This window comes from Mixophyes fleayi, chromosome 2 (genome assembly GCF_038048845.1).
Source record: "Mixophyes fleayi isolate aMixFle1 chromosome 2, aMixFle1.hap1, whole genome shotgun sequence".
NCBI classification, from domain to species: domain Eukaryota; kingdom Metazoa; phylum Chordata; class Amphibia; order Anura; family Limnodynastidae; genus Mixophyes; species Mixophyes fleayi.
In genome coordinates this window covers 8,944,023-8,956,880 of record NC_134403.1, presented here as the reverse complement: position 1 = coordinate 8,956,880, position 12,858 = coordinate 8,944,023, and the positions used below count along the sequence as shown (strand labels likewise).

The 12,858-nt window shown below is 43.9% G+C and overlaps 2 protein-coding genes across 3 annotated transcripts in view; both read left to right on the top strand.

The window, feature by feature from the left end:
- The window catches only part of LOC142140022 (olfactory receptor 51E1-like), a 62,350-nt gene extending 49,835 nt beyond the window's left edge, over positions 1 to 12,515 (top strand). For both annotated transcript variants that reach the window (XR_012688270.1, XR_012688269.1), the window contains one exon: positions 12,397 to 12,515. The gene's annotated coding sequence lies outside the window, so the exon portion shown is untranslated. The remainder of the gene's footprint in view (positions 1 to 12,396) is intronic.
- On the top strand, positions 11,159 to 12,384 carry LOC142140023 (olfactory receptor 51E1-like). The gene has a single exon (XM_075197883.1). It carries the CDS (start codon positions 11,159 to 11,161, stop codon positions 12,122 to 12,124), a length of 966 nt encoding a protein of 321 aa, XP_075053984.1. The 3' UTR covers positions 12,125 to 12,384.
- Positions 12,516 to 12,858: the final 343 nt, after the last annotated feature.

Below are 12,858 nucleotides of genomic sequence, written 5' to 3'. Positions count from 1 at the left end.
TTCACCACCCATCATTCCCTAGGTCTTGGCAAAACAGCTCTCTCCTGATTTGCCTCCTACCTCTCTGGCCACTCTTTTAGTGTGTCTGCTTCTGACTCTTCCTCCCCCCCTCTAACCTTTCCTATTGGAGTCCCTCAAGGCTCTGTCCTTGGCCCTCTGTTCTTCTTTCTCTACACCACCTACCTTGTTGATCTCATTCAATCAGTTGGCCTACAATACCACCTATATGCTGATGACACCCAAATCTAACTTTTCTCCCCTGACCTATCTTCCACCGTCCTAACCCAAGTATCTAGTTGTCTCTCTGCTGTAACTACCTGGATGTCACAGCGCTTCCTGTAACTCAACGTCTCCAAATCCGAGCTCATCATTTTTCCTCCTGCCAATGTTGCTATCCCTCGCAATATCTCCCTCTTGGTTGACAACATCCCTCTTTCTCCTGTCACCCAAGCCCGCGGCTGTGGAATCAACTTTGACTCAGCCCTCAGCTTTACCCCTCATATCCAGTCCCTCGCTAAATCCTGCCACTTCTGCCTTCGTAACATTACTAAAGACCGTACCTTCCACTCGCAGGAAGCAACCAAAATTCTGGTCCATTCACTCATCATTTCTCGTCTTGACTAGTAGAACCTCATTCTCACTGGTCTTCCTCACTCTCGCACTTCTGACCTTCAATCCTAGCTGTGGCTACGCTTATCTTACTCTCCCACTGCATCTCTTCTGCTTTTTCTCTGTGTAAATCCCATCATTGGCTCCCTATCCGTTTCAGAAATTAATTCAAACTCCTTACCCTCACTTTTAAAGCCCTTATCAACACTTCTCCCCCTTACATCTCTGACCTTGTTTAGAGGTAGATACCTACCCGGCCACTGAGCTCCGCCTCTGATCTCCACCTCAATTCACCTCTCATTACCTCCTCCCATGCTCGCCTCCAAGACTTCTGCCGTGCTGCCCCTAATCTTTGGAACTCCCTACCACATCTCACTCGACTCTCCCTCAAACTACAGCCCTTCAAACGCTCATGCAAAACTCACCTTTTCAAAATTTCACCTTTCCTACCACCTCCTAATCATTCTATCCACCTCCTCTTCCTCGCCTGCCATTTAAATTTTTCTCCCAGTTAGTCCTACTGTCTCTCACCACCCCTCCATTTAGAATGTAAACCCTCACAGGCAGGGTCCTCTCTACCTATTGTCCCATGTCTGTCTCCTGTCCCTCATTCATCCTATCACGCCTTTTGCTGTACTCTTTGTGATTCTCCATAGCATTACTCACACTTATCTGTGCTACTGACATGTTTTACTTCATCTATTTTTTACTTGCTTCTGTATCCGGCACTATGGAATATCTGTCGCCTTATAAATAAATAATTAAATAATACTAATAATAATAATGCAGTTAGGCAGGTATTATTCGCCAAACCCAGACTTGCCCATCTGACTGCCAATCAGAGAAGCGTGATTTGTCACTCCACAGCACACGTGTCCAGATGGTTTAAAAATCCATTCTATCAAAAGTACAGTGTTCATTTCTTCAAGGGAGTCTATCAAGACTGGAATGTCCCATTTCAACTCCCACACACATCAGGTCTTAACTAGTAAGTAATATATCTGATTTTACTTCCTTTTTTATTCTATGAAACTTATTTTTGCAACTTTTTTTATGTCTTGTCATTATTTTTTGTAAATAAGTCTTGGAAATATTTTTCAAATTAAACATATTTAATCTAGCATATATCTTTGTGATTCTTTGTGAATATATGAAGCCCAGGGAGGCTCATGCATGTGTATGTGATTTAAGTGTGAAACAGTAATAAGTGATTCTGGTAAACGTAAGGACACCATAATAAATCCTTTGTGGTGGCAGAAAAGGTGCATTCATTGTTAATTCATTAAGGTCACACCAGTAATGACCAGCTATTCAGATTGCTGTATCTGGGACAGGCTGGGGTGTTCGTGACAATCAGCAACTCAGGAGTTAACAGTTCAGCCACAGGTCAGCCAATAGCTCAAAAGGGAGTGATTATGAAGTTGATATAAGCACTGGTTGCATGTAGGCTGCCTCTTCTTCCTGGCTGAAAACCAGAGACAAGCTGCAGATAAGCTGATCATTTTATTTTTGCCTGCCATCTATTTCACCCCTGCTCCTTGCTGTTTCTTGCATGTTTTTTCATATCCTCTCTCTACACATTCACCTATCCTTACTCAAACCCCTTGATTTACCTCCGTTTATTTCATTCTCTACCTCTTGCTCTCAGCTAACCTCTGTCTACTTTCCGCCTGTTTCACTTCATCCCATTTTATCCTGTCTACTTGCTCCCCCTTTCCCACAATGTCTCATCCTAAGTACGCTCTCTCCTTACCATTCCGTCTAAGGGTCTCTCCCCCACTCCTCTAGTGCTGGCGGCCATTTTATAGCAGCAACAGTCACCTCTGATGATGGTGGCTTGTCCGAAGCTGACCTGAGGACTGCCCCTCACAAGCGCCAGCACTTAATTGGTCGCCGCAGCAAAGAACCAAGGAAACGTGGCCCGAGATACCGGCTGGAAGCTCCCACTTCCGCGCACATGCACAGACAGCGGACACCAGAACTTCTGTGTCCCGCCACTCTCAGGTTCTGCGGCACCTACCAAGCCCAAGCCCGCTGCCAGCAACAAACGTAATGTCAAGCGCCATTTCCGCACTGACACTTGGTGCAGGAGACAGAAGCCTGCACCTTCAGCGGGTCGCTATCTCCGCTCACCTGTCGGTGCACCTCATGGTATATAAAGCACCCTCTGACACAAGTCTAGTGCCAGAGTATTGGTTCACCCCTGCTCCAGCGCTTTCTGAACTTCTGATTGAGTGCTGTTCGGTTCTGACTCGGCATCCTGTTACTATTCTCCTGTGTTTCGTTTTGGTACCTCGCTGCCCGGCTGGTTTGACTATTTGGCTTGACCTGATTTTCTCTGGATTCTCCCTGTGTACTGCACCGCTCGGTTGGCTCTGACCTGGATTGCCTAATTACGCCTGTCTACTGCTATCGCTACAGCGGTGACTGTCTTGGAGATCCCTGACCTGCGTACCCTCTGCAGCTAAGCCCAAACTCCCTTTCAGGGGTCCCTGGTGAATACTGGAGGTACGTTAGACTCCGCGCCTCCCTGTTCAGTCGAGCCAACACCGGTTCGCGGCCATCTCTGCAATTCCGTGACACGCCGTCTCTTACCCAGTATTCCCACGGCAAGCAGTTCCCCTCTATCTTCTCCACGCAGGATAATTGCTAGGACCAAAGCACATAGTTCTGGTTACATGGAGTTACGCTGGTGGGTCCTGTCATAAACTTACAGAACTGGTGGTAGAGGTCATCGCCTATAGCATCCGACTTTCCCGTAGAGCTTGATATGCTCACAGGTACTCAGATGCCTACAGGACTTAACTCTAATGGTGTGTAAGATTATGAGCAACACCGCAGCCGATGGAAGATGAAGGGTATCCAGATGGTAGCGGGTAGTTGGAAGGTGGGCTGAGGTTCGTAGCAGATAGGGAGGTCGGAGACAGGCAATAAGATCAGGGCTGGCGGCAATTAGGAAAATCCAAGAAACAGGTCGAGAGGTCAGGGCGATCAGAAAACAGGCAAGGTCCAATAACAAGCAAGAGGTCACAACGATATTTCAATCCAGAGTATCAGCAGCATACACAAGATACTAAACACAGCAGGTCAGCAATTCCTCAAGAGACGCTATAACTGTCAGGGAGGCTAATATCTCCCTGCCTGAAAGACAGAAAGTAGCCAATCAGAGCCCTATCTGCAAAGTAACCCCAGGGGATGCCTAGTTAAATAAATAGATTAATTACTCCGCAGGCTATTATTTTACTAAATGCACAAGCACCCGGCTTCCCAGTGTTGCCAGGACGCAGCGCTGCTTAGAAAGCATCCTGACCATTGCCACGGTGATGGTCGGGATGGAGGAAAAAGGAAGTGACGTCCCGGCTATTGCTATGACAGCCAGGACGTAGCTGAGGGAAGCAAGCCATGGATCACCATAGCTCGTTACACAGGGCCAGGAGCAGGGCATTGTCCAGTCCATTCCCTCCCCTACAACAGTTACAACCATGGCCCAGGGACAATGTGTGGATATTCATGACGGTCCCCTTCTCCACTAATTCAATCTGCAGCCCCCCATAACCTCCCATTAGAACAAAGCAGTGGGACCCATCATTCAAGGGAGCCTAATTATAGAGCCCCTCTTCGAGGTGACAGCCCTCATTATAGGCAGGACCGGAGATTACAGGCTTCAGGGAAGAGTTAGCTTCGGGGTTACCTCCTTCATGATCCTACACACCCCCATTCCCCTTACACAACACTCCATCCCATATATCAAAAGGGGTCATTACAAAAAACTATGCATCATTCGCTACAGGATTGTTATGACGATCCTAGGTATCTGGGCTCAGATTCTCAGGGGTACTATACTACAGATGGGGATTCCCCTCATCTTTTTTTATGTGTTCCTTGCAGCTCTGACAGGGCCACGACTAACAGGTCACTAATGGTGGACAGGACAGCGTACAGGCGTTTGTTGCATCCCTCTGGCCACAGACAACAGGGTGGACATTATGCATCCCAACATCATAGATGACGACCCACCTCCGCAGACGATCCCTCACAATGGCCTCTCCTGCCGGCTATTCTCAATCAGGCAGTAGAAAATATTTCATATAGCTCTAGGTCAGGCGCCAGGCAGTACCAACTGGTTAACTTACCCCCTCTGCACACTCAGGCAACACATTACTCTGCTGATGCCCTCCTTAGGTGATCCCAACATTTCATTAGCCCTTCCTCTCACAGCAGGCAACACCGTCATCCCTCACACATACATTTGCAACGAGGTGCTAGTACCAGCCAAAAAGAGCGCCAACCGAACAGCATCTCCAGAACCTATTGCTGACATTAGACGATCACCCTGCAGGAGCCATCAAAACAATGACAGAGGATATAGGAGCACTCAAATTTCATTTGCTAATGCTTGTTTCGTTCTAGATACGCAGCTTTCACAGACCCAGCCGGCTTCCAGCCAGAACACCAGAAGGGGGCAGAAGCGAGGGTTGCCTCTAAGTCAGAGCATAGAGGTGCCAGCAGCAGCCTCAAGGGGTGTGCCCAGAGATGACAATTCGTTTGGTGAGTATACATCTTCTCATATGCACTTGACACTAGCGCACCCATCAATAGCACCAGTGACGAATCTTCCGATAGCGATCAAGACTCGCCCAAACTAATTAAGCTACTTCTGGGCCAATTGGCAGGGAAGCGACCTTTAAACAGCAGGATGGCCCTTTTTATTCCCAGTAGGGTGCATGGCAGCGACGAAATGCAGTGTGAAAATACCGCTCTCATGTGGGTTATAAGGAACAGCGCTAAGGATAGGATTAGGAAAGGAGCATATGTTTTCCGTAACAGTGTTAGGAAAAGAGAACTTAGCAGCTGCACGTGAAAAAAATGGCATAGGTGAAGAGTCCTAAAAATACTTCTCCATTTGGCTTAGCGGCTTCTGTGTATTTGCTGCGGTATATACCTAGACCAGGTCTGACGAAGGCAGAAATGTTTGCAGCTACCTTCATATGATTAACGACATTTACACCAATGATATGATCCGGAGAGCCTATGAAGAGCAGTTCAGGCAAAAGTTGAGTGGTAGCAAGAGCCTCCCGCTAGATTTCAAGTATGTGGAAAACTAGATAGAGCTTATGCACCTGAGTAAATGGGCATTGCTCACAACTCGACCTAAGCGGTTGCCGACATCTGGGAGGGCCCCTTCAACAAAAACTGATGCTATGACTTTAACCCAGGATCTTTTACCATAGGAGCGGCGTGCAAGTATTGCCACATATATTCCTCCTGCCGAGGACCAGGCCTTACTTAAATGGCTTCAACTTTTCCCCGATCAAGAAGTGTCCACATTCTTGAGAACAGGCTTTCAACATGGTTTTAAAATACCCATTCCCAAAAATTTCAAATCAGCGCTTATTTTTCCTCAGATATTGGCAGAAAAGAAATTTGTTTGGGATGTATGCTTGGCCCATTTAACACGCATCCCCTTCCCAATTTTGTGATATCTCCCATATGAGTGAAAAGCGGCCGGTAAGTTTAGGTTAATCCAACATCTGTCTTAACCAACCGGCAAATCGGTGAATGATGCAATTGATGAGCAACTTACCTCAGTGAACTATCAGTCGATTGAGTCTGCCCTGTCATTAGTCCAAGAATTTGGTATTGGTCCCCAGTTGGCTTAGTTGGATATAGAATCTGCCTTTCGGGCACTTCCCCTGCACCCCAGCTCATTCAAGTTCATGGGTTTTCAACTGCATGACGGATTTTACATTGACTGCTGCTTACCCATGGGTTGTTCAATATGATGTGCTTTCTTTAAAAAAATTAGCTCCTTTCTCCACTGGTGCCTACAACAGGCACAGGTCATCATGGAATAGCCCTTTACCTAGATGATTTTTTGTTCATAGGCCCAGCAGTCACCCCGGGGTTCAGATATATTTGCATCAGCTCAAGCTCTTTTCATGGTCTTAGGTGTGCCTATCACACAGAATAAATCCGAAGGTCCCCTTCCTGATTGTCCTACCTGGGAACAGAGATTGACACCCAGGCTGGTTGCTGTCGTCTCCCCCGGGACAAAATTCTCAAAATGTTAAACTCTGTTATTTTGATCCAAGGCGCTCAGGCGGTTCCACTTAGGAAAGTGCATTGCATGTTAGCTTTTTTCAACTTTGCTTGCCGCAATATTCCTATGGGCCGAATATTTTGTCAGAAGTTGCAAAGGGCCACAACCGGCCTGACTCGTCCACATTCGGCGGTGTAATTTTCTCTGGAAATCAAGGAAGACCTACAAGTATGGCGTCGGTTCCTGAGCGAATTTAATGGGAAATGAATTTGGCCTGCTCACGCATTATCCAACCTTCACCTACAACTATACACTGATGCTTCAGGCACAAAGGGTTTCATAGCCAATCTTGACGGGAATGGTATTCAGCATGCTGGCCGGAGTCTTGGTGTCAGTCCGGGCTAGTTTCCAATCTATTGGTCCTGGAGCTGTTCCCAATCATAGTAGCTGTAGATTTGTGGGCCACCAGGCTGAGGGGTCGACACTTAATATTCTGGTGCGACAATCTGGGAGTTGTTCAATTGATCAACAAACAGAGCGCATCCTTAGATTATGTTTTTTCATGTAGCACACAAATATCAACTTTAAATTTCAGTGTACAAATAAGCAATCAAATATTTGTGTGCTACATGAAAAAACAGTCAGTATTTAACTTATGTGCAAAACAGAATACTAGTTTGCACTCCTTGCATTTTAACATGGTTTTGTCCAGGAGACTGAAATAAGAAGTTTCTCAAGTTAAGATCCTTAATGACTCAGGCCCGTAGTGTTAAAAGACGATCAGCTGTCCTGTAAAATTTCTAGGTCCAAGACCGACCAGACAAATAGAGGCACGTAGATTCAAATGGTGGCAGACCATGATTCCGAAATTTGTAGATTGCGCTAACCAAACAGCTTATAGAGATCAGACCCGACACTGCTCAAGTATTTTTGTCAGATTAAAACGGTTCCTGAATTTCCCACTACTACTTTAATGCACTCTTCAAGAAAACATTGAGTCTATTGAGTATAGATGGATCCCTGTTTGGCACACACTCATTTAGGATTGGCGCGTTTACAGCCACTGCATTGTCCATCTCCTCCGTTGCCGCAATAAAAACCCTAGTAAGATGGAAATCCTCCACGTATAAAACATACATTTAAGCTCGTGTCTAACCTGCTCCCTTCCTACCTTTCTGATTCTTAACTCTCTTCAATTCTTCAACCCCCCCCCTCTCTCATCCCTTCCTCACTCCTCCCTCCAAGCAGTGACCCAGGGCATGCTGCTTGTCGCTTTTAGCGAAGGCGTGAAGAGATTTTTCCTGTTTTTTCCCCTGGATCAAGGCCTGATTAGTGATGTGTGTCAAGGGTTTTTTATGACATTTTATGACATTTTGCCTTCACTTGGATTTCCATGCCCCTCTTCTCCTTCTTTTCTCAATCTTTACTCATAGGCTAGGATCGATAGGTGGTGTCCTGTATTCCAACAATTATTACTTTTGAGGCTCACTTGGAGTACTTTTTGTCTGCAGGTGCCAGTTGTGGAGGAGACATATTTGGGTGATAGGCCCCTCCTATGTGTAGTGGGTGTCCATAAACAAGATGGCCTCCAATTTCAATGCTTTTCAGGTCCCTGTAGGTATCCATTGGCACGATAGATGGGGCTTTTGTTGGCCCGACTTTCTGCCTTGGCTTAATAAAGAAATTCGAAGAATAGGACCTCCAGAAGTAATCACTATACACCTAGGAGGCAACGACTTTGGGAAAGACAAATCGTTGGACCTAATTATAAAAATTCATCCAGATTTGCAGACCATAAAATCACAATGACCATAAACCTTGTCTGGTCCGCAGTAGTGCCCCGTTTATGCTGGAGACCAGAAATTCCCCTTAGGAGAATGCAAAAGATCATTAGAAAGACCAATCGAGCCATAGGACATGTCACGTCTACCTTGGAGATTTTTGTAATTAGTCACCCTTTGCTCACCAACCAACTGCAGCTGTACCGTAACGATGGGGTATATCTCACTGAGGCAGGGCTAGATATCTTTAATGTCCGTATTTAGTCACAGTTAGGTGTTATTTTGGGGTCATCTGGTGGCGGGCTGTTCGTCCAGTAAAGGACAACAGCGGTGGTAGAAAAGCACTACGGTCAGCGGCTGTGGCATACTGCGCTATTGCTGATTGCCCGCGGGTCGCTGACCCCCCCCCCCCCCTTTGAGGTACTGGTAGCTCTTGGTCCCTCTTAGGAGGACCTCTTAATCGGCTTAGTAATGGCAGGTTATTGTGAGCCGGGAGGGGGCGTGGTCTCTGGCCATATGTTAAGGGAGTTAATCCGTGGTTAGGTGGATTCAGGGCCAGTTTGCCTTCACCAGTATGGTTCAGTCATTTGTCATTTGCTTTCCCGCAGTTGCTTTTTGCCACCAATTTAAATCTGTGATAAATTATTTGCCATCATACGAGAGTGTCCATGTCTTTATTTAACTATTATAGTTTTAAGGTTAAGTTTAAAAGGTGATGTGAAGAGGTGAGAGTCATTCACTATGTGCATTTTAAACACACCGGCTCCGGTATGTCTCAAGGTCTTTCAACAATTATCTCTCTGCTCTTCTCATTCCTGTCTCTACAGTGATCTTTGTCTCAGGCTGGTGACAACGTCTCTCTGCTGCCCTATCAGCGTCTATCACTGCCAGTCCCATGTTGGACAACTAATCTGGGGAAATCAGTGTGTCTTTCAACCATTGCCCTGGCTACATTATGGAAGATGAAAAACTGTATCCACTGCACAGATCTTTATCAGAGAAAAACTATTCTTAATTTAGCTACAAAATATTCAACTTTATATATGTGGGAGAAAATAACATATTTAGTTAGAGAGATGGATTGATTGTAGTAGTGAAATAATCATTACAAAAGGTCTGAGGAGAAATATAGAGTGATCCCTCTGTATACCTGGAGTGAAATTCGTTCTGTAGCAACCAATATAAGATATATGATATATATAATGAGAATGTTACATGTTTCTCTATATTTGTGCTTATCAACCTCTTTCTTCAATTATTTCTCCCTGTCAGGCGCCATACCTGCACTTTCCCTAGATTCTGGGGCCGGACATTTGCTTCTCCTCACCGCATGCGTTCCATTGCCTAGCGAACTGAACGCTCTTTTGGGTTGGCTCAGTCACGCTGCAAATGCATGCACAATCTCTATAGGCAGTCCGTTGCATTCTGACCACTGAATCTTTTATCGACCAATCAGGTTCTACTTCCTTCTATATTAGGAGGCCTCTGACACCATTCTGGTGCCAGAGCATTGGTTGACACCAGTTCCAGCGTTCCAGTTGCCTGTATCCGGTTACCTGCATTTTGCTCCTGACTTTTGGTTTGTTTCCTGACTACTCTCTCTCTTGTTTGTCTCTGGCACTGCATTGTTTGTTCAGGTTTTGACCCTTGGCTTCTTTCTGAGCATCCTTTTGGATCTTCCTCATTCACTGTTGGCTTCGACCTGGACCGTTTGACCATTCCTGTTCACCATGGCACAGCAGTGGTGAATAACTCTGAGAACCATGACCTGCATACCTCATGTAGCCAAGTCCTTACTCCCTTGTACTTGACCCTAGTGGACACTGGGGGTGAATTAGACTCCGCGCCCCCCTGTTTAGTAGCGCCAAGACCAGTCGGTGGTAAATTTAACATTAACGTGACACTCCCTTTCTTTGCTCATCTCCCTTGAATGTGATTTATCTCTGTCATTTACATACTGAGAACATTTTCCTTAAAAGAAAATAACTTTGATTAAGTTGAAATAAATAAAATTTTCCCATACGTGAATTTGGTGAATAATAATATAATGTCAAGGTGTCCTTAAATATTTTCATTGACTCATTTTAGAATTAGTTCTAGTATTAGATAAATAGGGAGAAGGGATGTTACGTTTCAAGCACAATTACTAGTGAACTTACCTAGGTCAGTGCTAAAGACCTAGAATTTTAGAGGGGCTACTAACAGGGCTGGAAATTGGTGTGATCTGTGCATCATTCTATTGATTCATGATGGAGCTGGCTCACTTAGAAATCACTGTAGGGTTTTTCGAACACACGAGTATCTGACAACTCGTGGGGGCAAGTGTATTAAGTTGTGAGTTTCCAGCGGGTTTCAAATGTGGAGATCAGATTGTACTTATCATTTATTTAGCACATTCTACAAAATGACAGCTAGAATCTGGTTAATTGCTATAGGCAATATCTCCACTTTTCAAACCTGCTGGAAACTTACAGCTTGATACATTTACCTCTGATTTTGTCTAGTATAAAGAAGTGAAAAAAAAAATGGTTTATCTACAAATAGATTAAAATTACACAAGTAGGCTTTATTTTCAGCCATGGGAAACATATGGATATAGATCTGTCTACAAAATGAAATTTTAGTACCAATGCCTAAAAATACATAAAAAGGAAGAGTATTGACACCTGTCTAACTTTTCCATTTCTTTTACAGAAGACAATGTATTTTCTGTGACCAAATACAGATCATGTTGTTGTATAATAAATCCATGTGCAGCAATAGCAGCATTTTCATCCTCAGTGGAATCCCATCCTTGGATGGCTATCAATTCTGGATTGGATTTCCCCTCTTATCAATATATATGGTTGCTGTCATAGGGAACCTCAGTCTCCTGTACATCATCAAAGTGGATGAGAAGCTTCACGAGCCTATGTACATCTTCCTGTTCATGTTGTCAGCTATCGATCTGTTTATAGCCACCACGGCCATGCCGAGAATGCTGGGGATCTTCTGGTTTGACACCAGGCAGATCACTTTCAATATGTGTCTGACCCAGATGTTCTTCCTCCATTTCCTTTCTGCGATAGAGTCTGGGATATTGGTGGCCATGGCTGTAGATCGCTACGTGGCTATTTGCCACCCTCTAAGATATTCTTCTATTTTAACAATTGAGACAATCACGAAGATTTTTTCTGTTATTGTAGTCAGAGGAGCCGCTCTGATGATACCTATCCCGTTGATTATCAAACGGTTCACACTTTGGAAAGATAACCTACTGACACATTCCTATTGCCTACATCCGGAGCTCATGAATCTTGCCTGCGCTGATGTAACGGTCAATATTATCTATGGTCTGTTTGTCATCCTCTCTGTCATGGGGATAGACAGTCTTTTCATCTCTGTGTCTTACCTACTGATTATTAAAACAGCAGTTGTTCTGGCAGACGATGCCTATGTTAAGGCCTTCAGTACATGTGCAGCACACATATGCGCTGTCCTCATCTATTATATACCCCTGATAGGCCTGTCTGTGGTACACAGGTTTAAATTCAATTCAACTCAAAACCTACATATCCTCTTTGGGAACATTTACCTTCTGTTGCCCCCAGTGATAAATCCCTTGATATATGGGATTAAAACCAAACAGATTCGCAGCAGGTTTAGCAAATTATTCATTAAAACGACAAACAGGGTCAACTATCCAGGAAACTGATACACTATGTCTGTACAGAACATAATAGATACAATCTAATATTTGTTTCACTGACGATGATAGTTTTCACTGTGATTTGTCTTGTAGGTTTTCACATTTTGCTGATTGATATCAGTAGACAAACAATGTTGCAGACATTATTTATGAGAAGCAATGTGCGCTATTTCCAATCCTGAACACCTTTCGTGAATGTGTTGTTTTTATAATGCAATAAAAAGTTAGACAGAAAGAAAAGTAAAATTAGTGTGTTGTTTAGTATTGCAAAATAACAGACGTGTTTCCTCATAAAATTGGCAATTGTGTAATCGATAGTTTTAAGGAATTATGAAATAAAAAAAGTTATTTTCTTTAAGTTTATTTTAAGAGGTTACTGATATATGAAAATGTTGTATATTTCATGGTCTATGTATGTCTAACACATTTAACTTGGATAGAGATTATATTATTTTATTTATTTTAGTTATCTCATTAGAAAAACTCTTTAACAATGAATTATTAAAAAAGTCTGCCATTTGTTTATAATTACCATAAAATAAAATGTGGTTGATTTGGACTGTTCACATGTATTTATAATTGGCAGACACGATCTTAGCAATGAGGGAACAATTTCAGTGGTGTTTTTGTGAACTGATACTCACATACTGAGATGGGAGAAGTTCACTAGTCATTTCTTTGGCGGTTGAAACATTTAATCCATTTTGAGTAAGAATTACTTCCCTGGCTATACAACACTA